This window comes from Hemitrygon akajei, chromosome 2, assembly GCF_048418815.1.
Source record: "Hemitrygon akajei chromosome 2, sHemAka1.3, whole genome shotgun sequence".
Classification (NCBI taxonomy): Eukaryota; Metazoa; Chordata; class Chondrichthyes; order Myliobatiformes; family Dasyatidae; genus Hemitrygon; species Hemitrygon akajei.
Genome location: NC_133125.1, coordinates 2,324,774 through 2,350,356, shown reverse-complemented (window position 1 = coordinate 2,350,356; position 25,583 = coordinate 2,324,774). Strand labels below are relative to the sequence as shown.

General features: G+C 41.3%; 1 protein-coding gene across 3 annotated transcripts in view; it reads right to left on the bottom strand.

Moving 5' to 3' along the window:
- mctp1a (multiple C2 domains, transmembrane 1a) overlaps nt 1–25,583 on the bottom strand; it is a 553,815-nt gene that overhangs the window by 483,964 nt on the left and 44,268 nt on the right. For all 3 annotated transcript variants that reach the window (XM_073066356.1, XM_073066347.1, XM_073066365.1), the window contains exon 2: nt 2,352–2,426. In XM_073066356.1, the coding sequence (XP_072922457.1) occupies nt 2,352–2,426 (75 nt within the window). The remainder of the gene's footprint in view (nt 1–2,351; nt 2,427–25,583) is intronic.

Below are 25,583 nucleotides of genomic sequence, written 5' to 3'. Positions count from 1 at the left end.
TTCCAGCATCTGCAGATTTCCTCGTGTTTGCTCATTGAATTCATACTGCAGTTTGAGAAGGAGAAGCATAAATCATATGTATCAGTATCACAGTGGAATAAAGGGAGTTACATAGGCATGAGGAGCTTGTCCAGGTGCATCGAAGGGAGATACTGGCAGGGACAACAGCAGAGTAGAGATGGCTGAAGTTTCTGGGATAGTTCACTAGGCACAGGATAGATATGACCCACAGAAGTAGTTCTAAAATAGCAGGGGTAGGCAACCATAGCTGACAAGGGAAGTTAGGGATTGCATAAAAGCCAAGGAAAGGGCATATAAGGTAGCAAAAGTGAATGGAAGTTGGATGACTGGGAAGCTTTTAAAATCCAACAAAAGGCATCTAAAACAGTTATAAGAAGGGGAAAGATGAAAAATGAGGGCAAACTAGCCAATAATATAAAGCAGGATACTAGAAGTTTTTCCAGTTATATAAAGAGTAAAAGGCAGGTGAGAATTGATATTGGACCACTGGAAAATGATGCTGGTGAGGTAGTAATAGGGGACAAAAATGGCAGAAGAAATTAATGAGTACTTTGCATCTGTCTTCCCTGTGGAAGACACTATCAGTGTGCCAGAGGTCTGTGAGTATCAGAAAGCAGGGGTGAGTACCGTTGCTATTACAAAGAAATAAGTACTAGCCAACCTCAAAGGTCGTGAAGTAGTTAAGTCACCTGGGCCAGATGAACTGCATCCCAGAGTCCTGAGAGAGGTCACTGATAACAGATGCATTGGTCATGATGTTTCAAGAACCACTTGCATGGTCCCTGAGGACTGGAAGATTGCAAATGTCACTCCACTCTTTAAAAAGGGAGGAAGGCAAAAGGAAGGAAATTATGGGAAAGTGTTTGAGTCTATTATTAAGGATGAGGTTTTGGGGTACATGGTGACTACTGATAATTTAAGTCAAAGGCAGCACGGATCTGTAACAGGAAACCTTACTTGACAAATCTGTTAGAGTTCTTTGATGAAGCAACAAACAGGGTGAACAATGGATGTCATTTACTTGGATTTTCAGAAGGCGTTTGATAAGGTGCCACACACAGGCTACTTAACAAGATAAAAATCCTGTGGCTTTACAGGAAAGAAACTGACATGGATAGAGGAATAGCTGACAGCCAGGAGGCAGTGAGTGGGAATGAAAAGGGCCTTTTCAGGTTGGCTGCCAGTGACTAGTAGTGTTCCTCAGGAGTCAGTATTGGAACCACTACTTTTCATACTGTCAATGATTTGGATAATGGAATTAATGGCTTTATGGCAAAGTTCATGAATGACACGAAGGTAGGTGGAGGGGTAGGTAGTTCTGAGGAAGCAATGCAATACAAAAGGACTTTGACAAATGGAAGAATGGGTTAAAAAAAAGGTGACTGATGGATTACAGTGCAGGGAAATGTATGAAAATGCATTTTGGTAAAAGGACTATTATCCAAATGAGGAGAAGGTTCAAACGTCAGAGGTGCACAGGGATTTCAGTGTCCTCATGCAAGACTCCCAGAAGGTTAATTTACAGGTTGAGTCTGTGGTAAAGAATAAAAATGCAATGTTGGCATTTATTTCAAGGGGATTAGAATATAAAAGCAAGGATATGGTACTGAGCCTCTATAAGACACTTGTCAGGCCGCACTTGGAGTATTGTCAACAGCTTTGGGCCACGTATCTCAGAAAGAATGTGTTGTCATTGGAGACAGTCCAGAGAAGATTCATGAGATTGATTCCAGGACTGAAGGGGTTAACATGAGGAGCATTTGGCAGCTTTGGGCCTGTACTCACTGGAATTTAGAAGAATGTGAGAGTATCTCATTGAAAACCTCTAAATGTTGAAAGGTCTAGATAGGGTGGAGGTGAAGAGGATGTTTCCTATGGTGGGGGTGTCCAGAACTAGAGGGCACAGCCTCAAAATTGAGGAGTGACCTTTTATAACAGAAATAAAGAGGATTTTGTTTAGCCATAGAGTAGTAAATCTGTGGAATGCTCTGACACAGACTGTGGTGTCGGTCAAGTCGGTGGGTATATTTAAGGCATAAGTTGATCAGTCCTGATGGGTCAGGGCATCAAGGGACATGGTGAGAAGGCAGGTTGTGGGGTTTAGTGGGATCTGGGATCAGCCATGATGGAATGGTGAAGCAGACTCGATGGGCTGAATAGACTATTTCTGCTTCTATGTCTTATGAACAAACTGTTCAATTAAAAGCAATGAAACATGGAATTCTGTAAAATAACAAATCCACATACAAATGGACACAAAGGAGGCAGATCAGCAGCTCTATTGTCAAATCAGATATTACAGGGATGAACTGATAAACTGCAATACTTACAAGAGGCTCACCACAGCTGGGCATTGCAAAATTCCCTGCATCTATTGAAGGTTTAAGATGGTTGGTCGAATGTCCCTGGGAAGAAAAGAAAGACCACATTTCAATACTTTAATATAGTGAGTAGTCTAATGCTTTAAAGCAGTGACATGAAGCTATGGTACCATGTCTGAGTACAATTTATAATTTCTAATTATCAGTGATTTGCATGACAATACATAAAATTTATTAATTCCCCTTCAATGCATCTGTGGCCCTCTATTTGCATATGACTGATCCATCAATGCAAACTGCTAATTATTTTCCCAATGAGTCTGGGTGATAAAACATCAAGAGTGCATTAAAAATGGATGACACAGAAGTACAGACATTTCTCACTGGTCGGCTTATTGATGGATGTTCCTAATAGGAGCCCTGGAAATACTCTTCAGAAACTTGTTGGTGAAGTGATTTAGCTGACATCAATACCAAAATGCCATACATTAGCCACATCCATGCAATGAGAGTAGAGCAATGGATAAGCACACACCCCTGATTTTGGGATCATTGGGAGTTCTTCTGGGGGAGATATAACCTATACAAAACGACTGTTACAGCTGAACCTGAGGGAGACCAATATCCTTCAGGGAAGGTTTGCAAGACTTGTTGGGGAGAATTTAAACTAATCTGGCAGGGGGATGGGAATGGGAGTGGTAGGTCTGAGGTTGGAGCAGTTGGTATACAAGCAGATGTAGTGTGTAGTGAAACAGTCAGGAAGGACAGGCAGATGATAGGGCAAAAATGAAGTCAGTGGGATAAGTTGCAGTGTAACATGGGGCCAAAATTGAAAAGGGGGTCAAATTCAGGACAGAAGGTGCTCTATTTGAATGCATGCAATATACAGAATAAGATAATGATCTTGTAGCACAGTTAGAGATTGGCAGGTATGACCCTTTGGGTATTACCGAATCATGGCTGAATGAAGACTATAGACAGGTGCTGATGTCCATTGTGTCAAAAGGACAGGCAGGCAGTCAGAGCGGTTGCATAGCTCTGTTATGCAAAAAACTAAAGCAAATCATCAGAAAGAAGTGAGACAGGAGATTCTGTGGACATGAATAAGACACCTGGATGGTATGCTGCCGCCCAGATGCCAGGATCAAGGACGTCTTAGATTGTGTCCACAGCATTTTGGAGGAGGAGGGGGAACAGCCAGATGTCTTGGTACATATTGGTACCAATGACATAGGAAAGAAAAGCAATGAGGTCCTGGAGATAGAATTTAGAGAGCTAGGCAGAAAACTGCGAGACAGGACCTCCACGGTAATAATTTTTGGATTGCTGCCTGTGCTACACAACAGTAAGGGTAGAAACAGGATAATCTGACAAATTAATCTGTCACTGAGAAGCTGGTGCATGGAGCAGGGCTTCAAGTTCTTGGATCAATTGGGATCTCTTCCGGGGGAGGTACGAGGGGTGATTGATAAGTTCGTGGCCTAAGGTAGAAGGAAATGAGTTATTAACTTCGAACTTTCTGCATAATTACTCAGAGTTGACCTGCATGTGCATGTAACAAGAGTTGTGTAACTCAACTCCTTCTACCTTAGGCCACAAACTTATCAACCACCCATGCTGTGCACACCTTCTGGAGGTCCAAGATCCGTATGCTCCATGACCACTGGACTAAGTGTGTTCAGTAAATGTAGGAGGGAACTACGTTGAAAAATAAATGTGCTAGGTTTTCTAAAATTGACTCCTTCTACCTTAGGCCACAAACTTATCAATCACCCCTCGTGTGACCCATAAAAAAGGCCTGGTTGCACATGAACCAGAGGAGGACCAATATTCTCACAGGCAGGCTCATTAGAGCTGTTGGCAAGGGTTTAAACTACTATAAGGGGGGTGGAAACCAAAGTGAAGAGACTCAGGACAGGACAGATGGTAAAAAAAACAAAGTTAGCGTGTAGTCAGACTGGCAGGAAGGGCAGGCAAATGATAGGACAAGATTGCACCCAGCAGGGCGAGTTTCAGTGTATTAGGGATGCAGAATAAGAAAGGCAAAAACAGTACACAAAGTGCTATATGTTAATGCACAGAGTACATGAAATAAGGTGGATGATCTTGTTGCACTTTTACAGATTGCCAGGTATAATGTTGTGGACATCACTGAATCGTGGCTGAAGGACGGTTGTAGTTGGGAGCTGAATGTCCAGGGTTACACATCATACTGGAGGGATAGGAAAGCAGGCAGAAGGGGTGATGATGCTGTGTAAAGGATGGCATCAAAGCATTAGAAAGATGTGGCACAGGATCAGAGGATGTTGAATCCTTGGGGGTGCAGTTCAGAAATTGCAATGGAAAAGGACTCTGTTGGTAGTTACATACATGCCTTCAAACAGCAGCTGGGATGTGGCCCCAGATTACAACAGGAAATCGAAAAGGCATGTCAAAAGGGTAATGCTATGATAGTCATGGGAAATTTTAACATGCAGGTCAATTGGGAAAATCAGGTTGATAACGGACCTCAAGAGTACGTTTGTTGAATGCCGACCAGATGGCTTTTTAGAACAGTTTGTCATTGAGCCTACTAGGGGATCAGCTAGACTGGATTTGGTATTATATAAAGAACAGGAGGTGATTAGCGAGCTTAAGGTAAAAGAACCCTTAGGAGGCAGTGATCACAATATGATTGATTTCAAATTGAAATTTGAGAGGGAGAAAGTAAAGTCTGATGTAGCAGTATTTCAATGGAATGCAGGAAATTACAGTGGTATGAGAGAGGAGATGACCAAAGTAAATTAGAAGAAGATGCTAGCAGGGATGTCAGCAAAGTAGCAATGGCTTGAGATTCTAGGAAAAATAAGGAAGGTGCAGAGTTGATGTTTTCCAAAAACAAAGAAATACTCAAATGGTAAAATAGTACAACTATGGCTGACAAGAGATATCAAAGCTCATATAGAAACAAAAGAGAGGGCATAAAACAAAGCAAAAATTAGCAGGAAGATAGAGGATTGGGAAAGCTTTTTAAAACCTACAGAAAACAACAAAAATAATCATTATATGGGAAAAGATGAAATATGAAAGCAAGCTAGCAAACAATATCAAGGTGGATAGTAAAAGCTTTTTCAAGTATATAAGAAATAAAAGATGATAATGGATATTGAACTGCTAGAAAATGAGGCAAGAGAAATAATAATGAGGGACAAGGAGATGGCAGATGAATGAAATGAGTAATTTGCATCGGTCTTCACTGTGGAAGACACTAGCAGTGTGCCAGTTGTTGAAGTGTGTGAGGGAAGAGAAGTGACTGCAGTTACTATTACAAGGGAGAAGGTGCTCAAAAAGCTGAAAGACCAAAGGGTACATAATTCACCCTGGCCAGATAAGCTGCACCCTAGGGTTCTGAAAGAGATAGCGGTAGAGATTGTGGATGCATTAATAATGATCGGTCAAGAATCATTGAACTCTGGAAAATTGCAAATGTCACTCCACTCTTTAAGAGAGGAGGGAGGCAGCAGAAAGGAGATTATAGACCAGTTAGCCTGACCTCAATGGTTGGAAAGATGTTGGAGTCGATTGCTAAGGATAAAGTTATGGAGTACTTGGTGACACAGGACAAGATAGAACAAGGTCTGCATGGTTTCCTTCAGGAAACATCTTGCACATTAGAATTCTTTGAGGAGATTACAAATAGGACAAATAAAGGGGATATTTGGATTTTCAGAAGTCCTCTGAGAAGGTGCCAACATGAGGCTGACTACCATGTTAAGAGCCTATGGTATTACCGTAAAGTCACTGGCATGGCTAGAGCATTGGCTGATTGGTAGGAGGCAGTGAGTGGGAATTAAGGGATCCTTTTCTGGTTGGCTGCCAGCGACTACTGGCGTTCCGCAGTTGATGTTGTGTACTTGGATTTTCAGAAAGCCTTTGACAAGGTGCCATACAAGACTGCTTAACAAGCTACAAGCTCATGGCATTACAAGAAAGATAGTCTCATGGGTAAAGCAGTGGCTGATTGGCAGAAAGCAAACAGTGGGAGAAAGGGAGCCATTTTCTGGTTTGACGCCAGTAACTCATGGTATTCCACAGGGGTCTGTGTTAGGACTGATTCTTCTTGCGTTAAATGTCAATGACTTGGATGACAGAATGATGGCTTTGCTGCAAAGTTTGTGGACAATACAAAGATAGGTGATGGAGCAGGTAGTTTTGAGGAAGTAGACAGGCCACAGAAGGACTTAGACAGATTAGGAGAATAGGCAAAGAAATGGCAGATGGAATCCAATGTTAGGAAGTGGATGGTCATGCACTTTGGCAGAAGAAATAAAATGGTAGACTATTTTCTAAATGGAGAGAAATTCAAAAATCTGAGCGCAAATGGACTTGGGAGTCCTTGCGCAGGATTCCCTAAAGGTTAATTTGCAGGTTGAGTCTGTGGTGAGGAAGGCAAATGCAATGTTAGCATTCATTTCAAGAGTAACAGAATATAAAAGCAAGGATGTACTGTTGAGGCTTTACAAAGCTCTGGTGAGGCCTCAATTGGAATATTGTGAACGAGTTTGGGCCCCTTATCTTAAAAAGGATTGCTGACACTAGAGAAGGTTCAAAGGAAGTTCACAAAAATGATTCCAGGATTGAACAACTTGTCATATGAAGAGCGTTTGATGGTTGTAGGCCTGTATTCACTGGAATTCAGATAAATGAGTGACCATATTGAAAGCTATCGAATGTTGAAAGGCCTTGATAGAATGGATGTGGAGAGGATGTTTCCTGTGGTAGAAGATTGAAGGACCAGAGGACATGGCCTCAGGATAGAGGGGCGTCCTTTTAGAATGGAGATGAGGTGAAATTACTTTAGCCAGAAAGTGGTGAATCTGTGGAATTATTTGCCACAGGTAGCTGTGGAGCCCAAGTATTTATGTACATTTAAGACGTGTTTGATAGATTCTTGACTGGTCAGGGCATGAAGGGATACGGGGAGAAGGCAAGAGATTGGGGCTGAGAGGGAAAATGGATCAGCCATGATGAAATGGTGGAGCAGACTCGATGGGTCAAATGGACTAATTCTGCTCCCAAGTCTTATTGTCTTACATAGAAGAGAACAAGATGAATACGTAAGAAGATGTGCTGAAGTGAGCATGACAATTGTGGTCATGATGGTGGCAGAGAGAGGATGTCAGTGTTTGTTAATTAGAGTTAATAAGGAGGAGATGTATGTAGAACAGGATGAATGAAAATAAAGTAAAGAGAAAAAAAAAACTGGTCCATAAAGGTTCTTTTTCAGTAGTACATTTGCACAGATCTTCCTAACATCTATACCATTACTGGTAGAGACCCTCACCTACTCACTGTTCAAGTTATTTGTCATTCAAACATACAAATGTACAGCTAAACAGAAGAGCATTCCTCAGGAACTAAGATGCAAAACACAACACACACATAACTACAGCAGATAAAATCATATTAGCACAATAAGATAACACACAAACTATCCAGAAAATGTACAAGTTGACATGAAGTGCATGCACAACATATAGTTAAATGTACAACAGTAATACTGCTATTGGTGTTGATTATAAATAATGTGTGGTGGGTGGTAGCAGGGTGTTCAGAAATCTCACATTTTAGCTGAATTCCATCCAACATCCAGAGTGTCACTTGCTCTTAAACTTCTTACTGGTGGGACCTTATACAAAACCATTGTGGTTTGAAATGCTTGTGCAAAATTAAACACTTAGAATAAATAAACCATAAGATATAGGAGCAGAATTAGGCCTATTGGTCCATCAAGTCTGGTCCGGCCATTTCAGCATGGGTGATCCAATTATCCTCTCAACCCCAAACTCCTGCCTTCTCCACATATCCCTGCAAGCCCTGACTAATCAAGAACCCATCAACATCTGCCTTAAATATACAGTACATTAAGACTTGGCCCCCACAGCCACCTGTGGCAATAAATTCTACAAATTCACCACTCTCTGGTAAAAGAAATTCCTCGTCTTTTTTCTGAGACTGTGTACTCTGATCTTGGCCTCCAACACGCTCCAGCAAGTACAGGCCCAGAGGCAAATGCTCTCAAATGGTAATCCTTCATGCAAATACAATTCTAATTTAAATAGGACATTTAGGAAATAAGATGAAACACATGTTTTGAGTTAGCAGTACCACTACGGAAGCTCCATTCCATCTCCAGGCAACTGACTTTTATTTCCACAACTAACTTTGTCACTGGACTTCTGCAGTTACGTCCAGTCACAAACAAAACTACTTAGTACAGAACAGTTAAAGAGAAAACTGGATTGTAAATATGTTTAGGTAATCTCATACTTTTACACTCATCTAAATCTGCTTGAGAAGAGAGTACATTTTAAAAGCAGATATCTTTTAATTGGATTTTCCACTACATTTCCCAAAAAGCAGACACTGGAAATCAGTAATAAAACAGAAGATGTTGGGAATAATCAGCAGATCAGAGAGGATTTGTGAAGTAAAAATCCTTGTTGATTCAGTCAATGACCTTTCAGTTCAGTTCCTGCTCAGAGTTTTACCTCTATCTGCAAAAACATGCTTCTCTTCTCATGGCAATGCACACAAAATTCTGGAGAAACTCAGCAGGTTGAGCAGCATCTCCAGAGGGGAATAAACAGTCAACATTTCATGCTGAGACCCTTCACTAGGATTGGAGAAGAAGGGGAAGACGACAGAATAAGGGGGAGGGAAAGGTGTAAGGTTTCACAACCTTTTTTATGCCAAGGACCAATACCATTAAGCAAGATTGGGAAGGGCTAGAAGGTGATAGGCAAATCCAGGGGAGGGGGAAGGTAGGTGTGTGGTGGGGGTAATGCAGTGAGAAGCAGGGAGGAGATAGGTAGAAGAGGTAAAGGGCAGGAGAAGAAAGAACCTGATAGGAGTAGAGTGGACTATGGGAGAAAGGGGAAACAGTGGGAGGTGGAGGGCAGTTGAGGAGGAAGGAAGGGGTAAAAGGGAAGTCAAAATGGGGATGAAGAAAGAGAGAAAGGGGAATGGAGGATTCCAATTTCCAAGTTCTCAATAGCAAACTCCAATTTCTAAGGAGTTGCAACTGCCTTCAAGATGCTTGCTTCTTTCTGTACATTTTCACTCTGAACATTAATTTCAATGTTACTGTTGACTTTTCTTTTTGCTTTATGTCAAAAGCAACATGTAGTAAAAATAGTTCATTGTCACGCTGATAAAAATTGCACTAGTAAAAGTATTGCTAAATCAAAAACGCATGTTCCTTCATATTTCCTGAATGTCTCCTCATTGTTCTGTTTGCTTGAAGTTTGTATTTGCATTTACAGTAATTGTTTTATTTTGAACGAGTAGTTCAAACCCCAAAGGAAGAATGAGTCAGGCTTCCGTTTGCGTAGCAGACCACCAGAGTACTCTGTGCTGCTGTGATGCTTATCTGGAATAAGAAGGTAGCACGTGGTATGTGACAAGCAGTTGATCAGCTATTATTACCAAGTTAAAACCATTATGAGAAAAGCTCAAACTTCTCTCCAAAAATCATAATTAACAACCCAAAGCAAATTCTTGACATGATGAATGAATTATTTTTAGTGAACAATTTCAGTATTTTTCCAAACATCTTGTTTCTCTTTTAAAAAATTGCTCCTTAAAAATACCAGGCAACACACACAAAATGCTGGAGGAACTCAGCAGGCCAGATGGCCTCTATGGAAAAAGAGTAAACAGATGACATTTCAGGCCAAAACCCTTCGGCAGGTCCTGCTGAAGCGTCTCGGCCCAAAATGTCAACTGTTTACTCTTTTCCATAGACGCCATCTGGCCTGCTGAGTTCCTCCAGCATTTTATCTGTGTTGCTTGGATTTCCAGCATCTACAGACTTTCTGTTGTTTGTTCTTAAAAATACACTTTGTAACATTACATTTTGGGTGGTGGGGTGGAGATACATCTCTACGAAAGGAGATGTAAGGTGCTCCTTCCCTCAGCTGGTCTACAGGTGTAGCAAGGTGTAGCACCTGCTTAGCCCCCGATCAGGGTCACATGAAGCCATGGGAGCAGGTGGTGGGTGGTCGTACGAGCAGCAGGTGCAGATCACAAGTGTAGGTTATGTGACACTGACACCAGGCAGACAATCTCTGAAGAGTATTGATCATGGCTGGGGTCACCCGTCTTGTAAAGACTCTCTCCATAAAAAGGCAATGGCAAACCACTTCTGTAGAAAAAATTGCCAAATGGTCATGGATAGAGAATAGAGTAAGCAGATAAAAGACAGATGAAGACCTTGTTCACCCAGGTCATATATCACAGCACATAATGACGAGGGTAAATACTACGTTTATGAAGTGAATGTAATTGACCCTCACAGCATGGATATCTTGGGCCCACATACAATTATACAAATAAATGCCTTTGATGTCAGACAGTGCCAACACAATGAATGGCAGAACACTGCCCCAGAAGATGAAGGAATTTGGAAGTCTGACAGCGTTTCAAGGTGGCTTTTTGATTTTTTGATAGTTCAGGTGTGGAATCATGCAGAGCTCTAGTAGTGCTTACTGAGTGAAATCACATAGCAAAGGTAATGACTGGAAATAGGTGCATATGAAAGGGATTCTCCATGTGACCACATGTGTTTCCTCAGGGTGCTCTGGTTACCTTCCACAATACAAAGACGCATGGTTAGGGTTAGTGAGCTGTAGGCATACTACATTGGCACCAAAAATGTAGTGATAATTATGAGCTGCCCCAGCACTTTTGTTGCAGATTTGATTTGACACAAATGATGTATTTCTCGAGATATTTTGATGTACATGTGACAAATAAAACGAATATATATTTTTTCTTTCTAACTTATTGTCAAATGAGAGAAGTGAAAAAGACCACAAGCAGAATTGTTACAGCTTTGTGAAGAAAGGAAATATCAGAAATAAATCCCTGGAGAATAAAACATCCCCCAAGATAACAAGCAGCAGAAGATAGTGTTCTGAACGAGAATTAGCTCCTTGTTTTCTTTGATAATGGTAAGATGTGGAATTTGTTATTCCATGGAAAAGTTGAAGCAAATAATAGAGAAACACTTATGCAGGGTCAAGATCAATTCTTGACAAAGAGAAAACTAGTGGGATGTTATGTCAAAGTTGTACAAGATATTGGTGAGGCCTCCTGTGAAATGGTCTGGTCATAGATTCAGAAAAGTACAGCACAGAAATAGGCCCTTCTGCCCATCTTGTCTATGCCAAACCACTTAAACTGCCTATTCCTATTGACCTATACCAGGACCATAGCCCTCCATACCTCTACCATCTATGTACCTATCCAAACTTCTCTTCAACATTAAAATCGAGCTCACATGTACAACTTGCACTGACAACTCGCTCCACACTCAAGAACCTCTGAGTGAAGAAGCTTCCCCTCATGCTCCCTTTAAACTTTTCATGTTTCACCCTTAACCTTTGACTTCTAGTTGTAGTCCCACCCAACCTCAGTGGAAAAAGCCTGCTTGCATTTACACTATCTATTGTTTGTATACTTCTATCAAACCTCCCCTCAATGTAGTCAAGTGACCAAAACTACACACAATTCTCCAAATTAGGCCTTACCAATGTCCTATACAACTTCAACACAACTTCCTATTTCCTGTGCTCAATAGACCGATTTATGAAGGCCAATGTGCCAAAAGCTTTCTTTACAACCCTATCTTCCTGTGACACCACTTTCAGTGAATTATGGACCTGTATTCCCAGATCCCTTTGTTCTACCACACTCCTCAATGTTCTAGCATTCACTGTGTAAAACCTACCATGGCTGGTCCTACTAACGTGCAAAACTTTGCACTGGTCTGCATTACATTTCATCTGCCACTTTTCAGCCTATTTTTCCAGCTGGTCCAGATCCGGGTGTAAGCCATGATAGCCTTCCTCGCCATCCACTACACCCCCCCAAACTGGATGTCATCCGTAAATTTGCTGATCCAGATAACCACATTATCATCCAGATCATTGATAAAGATGACAAACAACAAAGTATTCAGCACCGATCACCGCAACATTCCAGGAGACACAGTCTTCCAGCCAGAGAAATGAATCAGAATCAGGTTTAAAATAACCAGCATGTGACGTGAAATTTGTTAACTTAGCAGCAGCAGTTCAACGCAATACATAATCTGGCAGAGAGAGGGAAAAAAATGAATAAAACAAAGCAATAAATTAACAAGTCAATTATGTATATTGAATAAATTTTTTAAAATGTGCAAAAACAGAAATATTGTATATTTTAAAAAAATGAGAGTGTCAGCACCTGAGATTCTACCAACAATGGTTGTATCATCAGCAAATTTATAGATGGTGTTTGGGCTAAGCCTAACCACACAGTCATGTGTATACAGAGAGTAGAGCAGTGGGCTAAGCACACACCCCTGAGGTGCACCAGCATTGATTGTCAGCAAAGAGGATATGTTATCATCAATCCACACAGACTGTGGTCTTTCAGTTAGGAAGTCGAGGATCCAATTGCAGAGGGAGGTACAGTGGCCCAGGTTCTGCAAACTCTCAATCAGGATTGTGGGAATGATGGTATTAAATGCTGAACTACAGTCGATGAACAGCATCTTGAAGTAAGTGTTTGTATTGTCTAGGTAGTCTAAAGCCATGTGAAGAACCATTGAGATTGCTTCTGCCATTGACCTATTGTGGCGATAGGCAAATTGCAATCAGCATCTACTACCCACTCTCTGGCTTCTCCCACAAAGCCAATATCTAATTTTATTTACTATCTCACCTTGAATGCTAAGCGACTGAACCTTCCTGACCAACTTCTCATGGAGGACCTTGTCAAATGTCTTGCTAAAGTTCATGTAGCCAACATTCACTGCCTTGCCTTCATCAACATTCCTGATAATTTCCTCAAAAAACTCTATAAGATTGGTTAGACATGATCTAACATGCACAAAGGCATAGTGACCATCAAATCAGTCCAATAATTTTTCACTATGGATGTCAGGCTCACCAGCCTATAATTTCTCAGCAATATGTGCTACCTACCTGCTTCAAGCAGACTTCAGTTATACCAGTGCCCAAGAAGAGCATGGTTATCTGCCTCAATGTCTATCATACAGTAGCACTTACATCCACAGTGATGAAATGTTTTGGGAGATTGGTGGTGAAACCCATCAGCTCTTGGTGATTTGTATCAGCTCCAATTTCCTACTGGAGCAACAAGACCACAGCAGATGTCATCTCATTGGCTCTTCACTCAATCCTGGAACATCTGGACAGCAAAGGTGCATTCCTCAGGATGCTCTTTAATGACTACAGACGAGCGTTCAATATGATCATCCCCTCAGAACTAATCAATACGCTGAAGATCCTGGCCTCAATGCCTCCTTGTGCAATTGGATCACAGATTTTCTCACTTGTAGACCCTAGTCAGTTCGGATTGGCAACCACCCCTTGGATCCCATGCCTTCTTACATTCTCAGTAAGCCTAGCATGGGGTACCTTATCAAATGCCTTGCTGAAATCCATATACACTACATCTACTGTTCTTCCTTCATCAATGCGTTTAGTCACATCCTCAAAAAATTCAATCAGGCTCGTAAGGCACAACTTGCATTCGACAAAACCAAGCTGACTATTCCTAATCATATTATACCTCTCCAAATGTTCATAAATCCTGCCTCTCAGGATCTTCTCCATCAACTTACCAACCACTGAGCTAAGACTCACTGGCCTATAATTTCCTGGGCTATCTCTTCTCCCTTTTGTGAATAAGGGAACAACATCCACAACCCTCCAATCCTCTGGCACCTCCCCCGTTCCCACTGATGATGGGAAGGTTTCCCACTCATTGCCAGAGGCTCAGCAATCTCCTCCCTTGCCTCCCACAGTAGCCTTGGGTACATGTCATCCGGTCCCGGCAACTTATCCAACTTGATGCTTTCCAAAAGCTCCAGCACATCCTCTTTCTTAATATCTACATGCTCAAGCTTTTCCGTCTGCTGCAAATCATCACTACAATCACCAAGATCCTTTTCCATAGTGAATACTGAAGTATTCATTAAGTACCTCTGCTATTTCCTCTGGTTCCATAAACACTTCCCCATTGTCACACTTGATAGGTCCTATTCTTTCATATCTTTTGCTCTTCACATACTTGCAGAATGCCTTGGGGTTTTCCTTAATCCTGCCCAACAAGGTCTTCTTATGGCCCTTTCTGGCTCTCCTAATTTCCTTCTTTAGCTCCTTCCTGTTAGCCTTATAATCTTCTAGATCTCTAAAATTACCTGGCTCTCTGAACCTTTCGTAAGCTTTTCTTCTCTTCTTCACTAGATTTATTACAGCCTTTGTACACCACAGTTCCTGTACCCTACCATAACTTCCCTGTCTCATTGGAACGTACCTATGCAGAACTCCACACAAATATCCCCTGAACATTTGCAACATTTCTTCCGTACCTTTCCCTGAAAACATCTGTTCCCAATTTAAGCTTCCAAGTTCCTGCTTGATAGCCTCATAATTCCCCTTACTCCAATTAAACGCTTTTCTAACTTGTCTGTTCCTATCTCTCTCCAATGTTATTATAAAGGAGATAGAATTATGATCACCATCTCCAAAATGCTCTCCCACTGAGGGATCTGACACCTGACCAGGTTCATTTCCCAATACCAAATCAAGTACAGTCTCTCCTCTTGTAGGCTTATCTACATATTGTGTCAAGAAACCTTCCTGAACACACATAACGAACTCCACCCCATCTAAACCCCTTGCTCTAGGTAGATGTCAATCGATATTTGGGAAATTAAAGTCTCCCATCATGAAAACTCTGTTATTATTACACCTTTCCAGGGTCTGTTTCCCTATCTGCTCCTCGATATCCCTGTTACTATTGGGCGGCTTATAAAAAACACCCAGTAGAGTTATTGACCACTTCCTGTTCCTAACCTTCACCCACAGAGACTCCATTGACAATCCCTGCATGACGTCCACCTTTTCTGCTCCGGTGACGCTCTGGTCAACAGTGCCACACCCCCACCTCTATTGCCTCCCTCCCTGTCCTTTCTGAAACATCTAAAACCCGGCACTTGAAGTAACCATTTCTGTCCCTGAGCCATCCGAGTCTCTGTAATGGCCACCACATCATAGCTCCAAGTACTGATCCACACTCTAAGCTTATCTGCTTTGTTCACAATACTCCTTGCGTTAAAAAAGGCACATCTCAAACCTTCAGTCTGAGCGCGTCCCTTCTTTATCACCCGCCTATCCTCCCTTTCGCACTGTCTCCAAGCTTTCTCTATTTGTGAGCCAACCTCCTCTTCCCCAGTCTCTTCAGTTCAGTTCCCACCTCCCTACAATTCTAATTTAAACTCTCCCCAGTAGCCTTAGCAAACCTCCCCACCAGGATATTGGTCCTCCTGGGATTCAAGTGCAACCTGTCCTTTTTGTACAGGTCACAGCCGCCCCAAGAGGTCCCAATGATCTAGAAATCTGAATCCTTGCCCCCTGCTCCAATCCCTCAGCCACGCATTTATCCTCCACCTCATTCTACTCCTATTCTCACTGTCACATGGCACAGGCAGTAATCCCGAGATTACTACCTTTGCGGTCCTGTCTCTCAACTTCCTTCCTAACTCTCTGTCATCTGTTTTCAGGACCTCTTCCCTCTTCCTACCTATGTCATTGGTACCAACATGTACAACGACCTCTGGCTGTTCTCCCTCCCACTGCAGGATATCGTGGACGCGATCAGAAACATCCCGGACCCTGGCACCTGGGAGGCAAACTACCATCCGAGTTTCTTTCCTGCGTCCACAGAATTGCCTGTCTGACCCCCCCCCCAACTTTCGAGTCCCCTATCACTACTGCCTTCCTCTTCCTTTCCTTACCCTTCTGAGCCACAGGGCCAGACTCTGTGCCAGAGGCATGGCCACTACCACTTCCCCCAGGTAGGCTGTTCCCTCCCCCTTAAAAGTACTCAAACAGGAGTAATAATTGATGACACCACTGTTGCAGGCTGAATCACAGGCAGCAATGAATCAGCAAATAGGAGGGAGATTGAAAATCTTGTTGAGTGGTCATATAACAACCAACTCTCACTCAGTCAATGTCAGTAAGACCAAGAAACTTATTATAGACTAGGAGAGGGAAACCAGGGATCCATGACCCAGTCTTCATCGCAGATTCAGAGGTGGAGAAAGCTAGCAGCTTTAAATTCCTGGGTGTTATTATTTCAGAGTACCTATCCTGGACCCAGTACGTAAATGCAATTGCAAAGAACGCACTTCCTCAGGTGTTTGCGGAGATTCGGCATGACATCTAAAATTTTGACAAACGTCTGTATGTGCAGTGGAGAGTGTGATAAGTGGCTGCATCACAGCCTGGTATTGAAACACCAATGCCTTCGAACCAAAAATCCTTCATGAAGATGAGAGGTGACCTGATAGAGGTGTATAAGATGATGAGAGTCATCGATCGTGTGGACAGTAAGAGGCTTTTTCCCAGGGCTGAAATGGCTAGCACGAGAGGGCGCAGGTTTAAGTTGCTGGGGAGTAGGTACAGAGGAGATGTCAGGAGAAAGTTTTTACTCAGAGTGATGAGTGCATGGAATGGGTTGCCAGCAACAATGGCGGAGGCGGATATGATAGGGTCTTTTAAGAGACTCCTGGACAGGTACATGGAGCTTAGGAAAATAGAGGGCTATGGGTAACCTAGGTAATTTCTAAGGTAAGGACATGTTCAGCACAGCTTTGTGGGCTGAAGGATCCATATTGTGCTGTAGGTTTTCTCTGTTTCTATCTCAGATTTTTGGATTTTCTCTCCATTTAGAAAATAGTCTGTACATTTATTTCTTCTATCAAATGCATGACCATGTATTTTCTAACATTGTATTTCATTTGTGACTTTCTTACTCATTCTCCTAATCTGTCCAAGTTCTACTTTAGCCTTCTTGTTTCCTCAACACTACCCGTCCCTCCAATTTTTCTATCATCTGCAAACTTGGCAACAAAGCCATCAATTCCATCATCTAAATTACTGACATACAGACAAAAAGAAGCAGACCCAACTCCCACCCCTGTGGAACATCACTCGTCACTGACTGTCAATCAGAAAAGCATCCCTTTATTCCCACTTGCTGCCTCCTACCAATCAGCCAGTGCTCCAACTATGCCAGTAACTTTCCAGTAATAAATTATCTCAAGCTCTCATTATTTATTGCTATTTATTATTATATTTGCATTTACACAGTTTTTTCACTTCTGCATTCTGGTTGATCTTTCATTAATCCTGTTATAGTTACTCTAAGACCATAAGATATAGGAGCAGGAGTAGGCCATTTGGCCCATCGAGTCTGCTCCACCATTCAATCATGGGCTGATCCAATTCTTCCAGTCATCCCCACTCGCCTGCCTTCTCCCATACCCTCTGATGTCCTGGCTAATCAAGAACCTATCTATCTCTGTCTTAAAGGCACCCAATGACTTTGCCTCCACAGCCACTCGTGGCAACAAACTCCAGAGAATTCCCACCCTCTGACTAAAACAATTTCTCCGCATCTCAGTTCTAAAAGGACACCCTTCAATCCTGAAGTCATGCCCTCTTGTCCTAGAATCCCCTACCATGGATACCATACATTTGCTGAGTATGCATGCAAAAAGACAAATCTCAGCCATGTATATGGTGACATATGTGTACTTTGATAATAAAATTTACTTTGAACTTTGAGATGTCTCTGCTAGGTCTCCGGCAATTTCTGCACGTGCCTCCCATAGGGTCTGAGGGAACACCTTGTCAGGCCCTGGGATTTATCCACACTAATTTGCCTCAGGACAGCAAACACCTCCTCCTCTGTATTCTGTACAGGGCTCATGACCTCACTGCTGCCTTGCATCACTTCTGTAGACTCTGTGTCGACCTCCGGAGTAAATACTGTACAGACTCAAACATCTACTTAAGATCTCCTCCATCCTTTTCGGTTCCACACATAGATGACCATTCAGAGAGCGTCCCAATGGTTGGCATGGACCATGGACGTTGCATCCCAGCTGTCTGCATGGCATGCAAGCCAATATGCTGGCCAAGGCAGTATAAAGTGGAGAGCAAGCTGTTGCCCATGGAGTTGGCTCTTCCCCTCCGCATCGCTGATGAATCCGAAGGAACAGCACGGACCGATACAGGGTGGCACCAGAGGCATCACAGAAATTGTCAGTCATTGTTGGACTCAATGTAGGGCTCTCTTAGAACTCCAACTCCAGATTTTTCCTCAGTGTTTATGCCTGAAGCCTTTCCCAAGAGTGGGTATAGATGCAAGGCACTGGAGGTTTGACATCAGAATTTTCCTTCACCTACATGTGCTGCCAAGCACAGTTGGTGAGCTCCAGCTGCCCAAAGTGACTGGTTTTAAGCTGCCTTTGCCCGTCTCCTTTCAGTAGAAATGGTTCCACTATTAGAGGCTAATCACACGTGAAGGCCAGAAACTGCACTTAGTTGTCGGAAGCTGTTTCAGATGCACACTTTTGGGAGTATTTAATAGGTAATGAGAGCATATCCCCATTACCACCCTGACAATAACAACCTTAAGTAACTTCACAGGATAATTCTGAGGGAGTCACAGAGACATTGAGTTGCAGTATGTGGAAGCAGGACAGTTGACCAACAGGTCCTCGCCAACCAAGGTGCCTATGAGAGATGTACCATTTGCCTGAGTTCGACCCAACTTTCCTACCCATGTACCTGCCCAATGAACACCAGGAACATTCTTCATCCTATAGGAGACCTGATCCGAAATTAATATCAGCAGACTGGCACATGGAAGATACCACACAAAATTTTACCACCGCATGAGGAGAGATCAATTTGATAAATAACTGCCATATTCATACCATCCTTTCCTGAAGGGTGTCAGATGGAAATATTAACTGTTTATTCATCTCCATAGATGCCAACAGATCTGTGGAGATCCTACAGCATTTTCTGTTTTTCTACAGATTTGTATCATTTGGCTAACACAAGTGGGCACAGTTTTAAAGTGCTTGGAAGTAGGAACAGAGGAGATGTCAGAGGGGAGGTATTTTTTAAAAAACGCAGAGAGTGGTGAGTGTGTGGAATGGGCTGCCGGCAACGGTAGTGGAGGCGGATACAATAGGGTCTTTTAAGAGACTCCTGGATAGGAACATGGAGTTTAGAAAAGTAGAGGGCTATGTGTAACCCTAGATAATTTCTGAAGTAAGTACATTTCAGCACAGCATTGTGGGCTGAAGGGCCTGTATTGTGCTGTAGGTTTTCTATATTTCTATTTACAGAATCACTATGTTTAACATTAACAGGATTTTTTACTGAGAAAATTAAAGCAACTTCATGCCACTTTCCGAGCTTGTTTTCAAGTTGCATGCTAGAAAGAACAGATGCAGCAAAATTCATTTAACATAAACAAAGACTCACAAAGATTCTAGAAATGTTTAGACATCTGTAAATGTGTAAAGGAACTGCTAAAATTCTCTCAGAAAAAGACATAATGTTGCACAACTATGACAAGTTGACAGGGACATGCTTCTGGAGAACTGTTACAGGGTGACAGGGTCATGGTGTTGGACAACTGTAACAGGGTGATGGGGACATGGTGTTGGACAACTGTAACAGGGAGACTGGGACATGGTGTTGGACAACTGTAACAGGGTGATTGGGACATGGTGTTGGACAACTGTAACAGGGTGAAGGGGGCATGGTGTTGGACAACTGTAACAGGGAGACTGGGACATGGTGTTGGAAACTGTAACAGGGTGACAGGGACATGCTTCTGGACAACTGTAACAGGGTGATGGGGACATGGTGTTGGACAACTGTAACAGGGTGATGGGGACATGGTGTTGGACAACTGTAACAGGGAGACTGGGACATGGTGTTGGACAACTGTAACAGGGTGACAGGGACATGGTGTTGGACAACTGTAACAGGGAGACTGGGACATGGTGTTGGACAACTGTAACAGGGTGATGGGGGCATGGTGTTGGACAACTGTAACAGGGAGACTGGGACATGGTGTTGGAAACTGTAACAGGGTGACAGGGCCATGCTTCTGGACAACTGTAACAGGGAGACTGGGACATGGTGTTGGAATTTGTAACTGGGTGAAGGGGACATGGTGTTGGACAACTGTAACAGGGAGACTGGGACATGCTTCTGGAGAACTGTAACAGGGTGATGGGGACATGGTGATGGACAAGTACAGCACTTTATTTTCAAATCACTGATCAGTCTGTGACTGACATAAATCTACTGATTCGTCCCAATAGTATTGATTAGTTAGTCATAGTTCCAGGAAGCTAGACTGGAATATATCAAATTATGATCTATATCAGTTGGAAAGTTCATGAATTATTTCACATTTCAGTGTGATGGCTCAGAACAGTTTGAAATGAGGAGCAGCGTAAACAGCCACGATAACAGTCTGAGTCGCAGACTCTGGGTCCAGCAGGTGGGTAAAGCGTTAAACCACTGAGTACTCTGGAATGAGCTCCAAAGTTTATGTGCACATTGGAATCACTTAACTGTAATGGGCCCTTTTATCTATCTTTTTTTTCCTCGAACCGTTTGTTAAAGTTGAAAATTTGGTAAAGAGGTTTTCCGGTGACGTCACTGTCGAGAATGGCAGCTTAAGTCACTAGCTCCTCCAGAAAAACGTGTATTAAGCCCCGTTAACCCATCAAATACAGCACCAAGGCAGAGATTCCATGAAGAGCCTGGGGTAAGAAGAGATTGTTTTTCGAGGATAAATTAATATATTTCGACCTAGATTACCCCCCGCGGTCCTCCAGAAATGCAAAGAATACTCTGAAGTAAAGCGAGTACTAAAACCAAAATAAGATTAGATTTCAAACGCCATACCCTGCTAAACTTCGAGTGTTTTATGACAACGGGATGTGGTTGCACCAGACAGTGAAAGAGGCGACTACAGACATGAAGGCCAGAGGGTTGCCCATCAGCATGACCAAAACAAGGGAAAGCCTGGCAGAGGAATTATCCCACTCCGCTTGGGAAATAGTGCGAGAATCGAGAAGGCAGGAGACAGGAGGAGGCCGAGAGAAATATATCAGAAAGAGACGGGGAGTTTCCCAAAGACAGTCCTCACCCCCTTCAGAAGAGCCATAAGGTTTGGCTAACTTTAAAAATGTTGAGAAGCTAAACAGAAGCAAAAGTATACGGTGATGTACCTGTCTTGAGAAATACTTATTATAATGTGGATTTTATATTACTTAGTTGTTATTCTTTATTCGCTCACTTACTCCTTTTTCCCCATCAAAATGAGAATATATATATGTGTATGTATGTAATGTGTATATATGTACAAACATTTGTATATATAGGAGTACACAGGGAAATCTTTTCTGTGTAATGGATTTGTTCACCGACTTTTATGAATACTGCAATGGGGGCCCTCAACTCACAAGTAGGAGGGGTTATCCCCCACAGCTAGACATTTCTTCTAGCTCAACGCAGGGTCATTTACTAGAGACCTCAGCCTTGGAATCACACGTTCGTTGCCATTTTTGTTATTATTTGAGTTACTTGGTTCTTATTTGTTCAGGGAGTAGATCGATTCAGTTTTATTCTAATTTCAATGATACATTGACAGATAAATACAGATGGCTAAGGGCAAGGTAAAATTCATTTCTTTTAATGTAAGTGGGCTATTAAATCCAATCAAACGTAATTATCAAAAATGAAAAAATAACAAGCCCATGTAGTATATTTACAGGAAACTCATTTAAGTGATAATGAGCATAAAAAACTAAAGAGAATGGGCTTCACTAATCTGTTTTTCTCCCCATATAAATCAGGACATAGGAGAGGAGTTGCTATTCCTATCTCAAGTAAGCTAAATTTTGAAAAAATATTCGAAATGGGAGATAAAGAAGGCAGATATATTCTGGTAAGGGGGAATATAGACGGCAATTCAGTTACTCTATTGAATATATACACACCCCCGGAAAGTGATATTGGTTTCTTTTAGAAAATTACTGATATTATGGTAACAGAAACAGAAGGTCTCCTGATATGTGGGAGAGACTTAAATTTACAATTACAACCAAACTTAGACTCTTCCAATAGAAAAACCTATGAAACAAAATCTTTACATAAGAAAGTTAATACACTTTTTGAGGATGTTGGTTTAATTGATATATGGAGGGACCTTTTCCCTGACAGAAGGGATTACACTCGTTATTCTGCTCCACATTCTGTATATACAATAGACTATTTCATAACATTTGGAAAAGACAAAGACAAAAATACCTGTGGAACTGGGACAATAGATGTAAGTGAACATGCACCTATATATTTATCTGTTGATTTTGACCTACAACCAAAGAATACTATTTGGAAACTAAATTCAAGTCTACTCAATGATCTGTACTTTAAGGAACCAATTAAAAAAGAAATTGGTCTCTACTTAGAATATAATGATAATGGAGAGGTTTCACCTCCCATTTTATGGGATACTCTGAAGGCAGTCTTAAGAGGGAAAATTATAGCGATATCTTCATATAAGAAAAAAATAAGGAATAAAACATTAGAGGAATTACAAAATAGGCTGAAGGAACTAGAGAAAAAACACAAATTGAATTTGGCACAGGATACATTAGGGGAAATTAAAAGAATTAGGAATGAAATAAATAATTTGGCTATGCAAGAAATCAGGAAAAACAATGTTTCTGAAACAGAGACATTATGAAAGTGGATCGAAATCTATGAAAATACTGGCGTGGAAACTGGAAAAAAACAATAGCAGAAAATACAATTCATAGAATTAGGGACCCAAGAATGAAAATGATGAAAAATAAGCTAAGTGAAATTCAAGAAGCTTTTGAAGTGTTTTACAAAACTCTATATTCCAAAGTTCCAGGGGGAAGCATAACCCAAAATGACACCTTCTTGAATTCTCTAGAGTTACCCACATTAAGCAAAGAACAAAATAGAACGATGACTGCTGACATAACTGAAGTTGAATTAAAAGCTGCAATTAGTAGACTTAAATTAAGCAAGTCACCAGGATCAGATGGGTATACAGCAGAGTGGTACAAAGAATTTAAAAATGAATTAATTTCTGTTTTACTCCCCACACTGAACTGGGCTCTAAAAAAGGCACAAATGCCACCCAGTTGGAAGGAAGTGATAATCTCAGCTATACCGAAAGAAGGCAAGGATAAAATGGAATGCGGGTCATTTAGACCAATATCCGTTCTTAATGTAGATTATAGGTTATTTACCTCCATCATGGCCAAACGATTAGAGGAGTTTCTACCCATACTGATACGTAACGATCAGACAGGTTTTATACGACAACCCCAGACACAAGACAATATACGAAAGACACTTCACATTATGGATCATATACAAAAAAATAAAATCGAAGCAATAATGATAAGCGTGGATGCTGAAAAAGCATTTGATTTGGTTAATTGGAATTTTCTTTACAGAGTTTTACATAGATTTGGTTTCCAAGACACAATTATTAAAACTATACAGACACTATATGACAATCCTACTGCTAGGATTAAAATCAATGGATATTTACCAAACAGTCTTACCCTAGAAAGGGGCACGAGACAGGGCTGTGCATGGTCACCACTACTCTTTGCGTTATATCTGGAACCATTAGCTCAATACATCAGACAAAATGAAGATATCAGGGGAATTACTATTAAAGGGACAGAGCATAAATTGGCTTGTTATGCGAATGACATTTTGATCTATCTAGGGCAACCAACATACTCTTTACCTAAATTGATGCAATCCTTTGAACAATATGGTCAATTATCAGGATACAAGATCAACATAGATAAAACCCAATTACTTTCATATTATTATAGCCCACCAAGAGAAATTGAAAGTCGATACCCTTGGGCATGGCACACAGAGTCTTTCAAATAATTGGGCATCATTATGCCAAAAGATTTGGCAAAATTATCAGAATGTAATTATCAGCCTTTATATAAAAAAATTAAGGAAGATGTGGCAAGATGGAGCCTGATTCCTTTTCTCAGTCTCAGTTCAAGGATTGAGTCTATTAAAATGAATATACTGCCCAGACTGTTATATCTCTTTCAGACCTTACCAATAGAGATTAATCAAAATCAATTCAATGAATGGAACAAGATGCTATCAAGGTATATTTGGCAGGGTAAAAGGCCTAGAGTTCATCTCAAAACTTTGCAATTTGCAAAGGAAAAGGGGGGATGGGGCCTACCTTCTCTTAGAGATTATTATTTTGCAGCACAGTTGAGAGCTGTGATATGTTGGTGCAACCCATCATATGACGCTCAATGGAAAAACATTGAGGAGCGGGTACTTCCCATTCCCATTCAAGCAATTTTGGCTGATAACAAGCTGCAAAGGTACATAATTACTATTTATAACCCATGGGTGAAATTGACTCTTAAAATATGGAAAACTACTATAAAAGTATATAATCTAGAGGGAGATATTGCAATTCTTAAATGGTGTGCATATGACTCGGATTTTACAACAAATAAATTGGATGCTAGATTTAAGGACTGGACAGTTAAAGGAATAACAGTTCTTTGCAACATAATGAAAGAAGGAACACTGTTCAGTTTCGAAATGCTTAAAGAGGAACACTTATTAGAAAAACAAGATTTTTATCAGTATTTACAGATGTGACAATATGTTAATAAGATGCTTAAAAGTGTAACCAAGGCAAATACATGCTTGATAGAGCTGTTTAGAAAAGCATATAATTCAGATAATGGTAGTAGAATCATTTTAAGCATGTATAAGGGGTTGTCAAATCTTAAAACACATTCGACTTCAGACATTAAAACAAAATGGGAGAAGGAAGGAGGGATAATTATATCTGAGGAAGAATGGACAATAATATGGAGGTATCAATGGAAGTGTACCAGTTCACAGAAATGGAGGGAGTTTGGATGGAAAAACTTGATAAGATATTTTATTACACCCTCTCAGAAATCCCATTATGATAGTAACCTCCCTGTTTGCTGGAGAAATTGTGGAAATCAAAATGCAAATCATTATCATATTTTTTGGGACTGCCCTGTTATCAAAAACTATTGGAGGGGGATACACAATGCCCTACAAGACATCTTTAAATGTGAAATACCCTTAGAGAGTAAGACCATATATTTTGGATATATAACTCAAGAATGGTTGAAAAGAGATAAATATTGGGTATTGAGCAATGAGGAAGGGTTAGTTAGCAATCTTGTCGTGCGAGGCCACTTGGGTAAGAGTGACCATA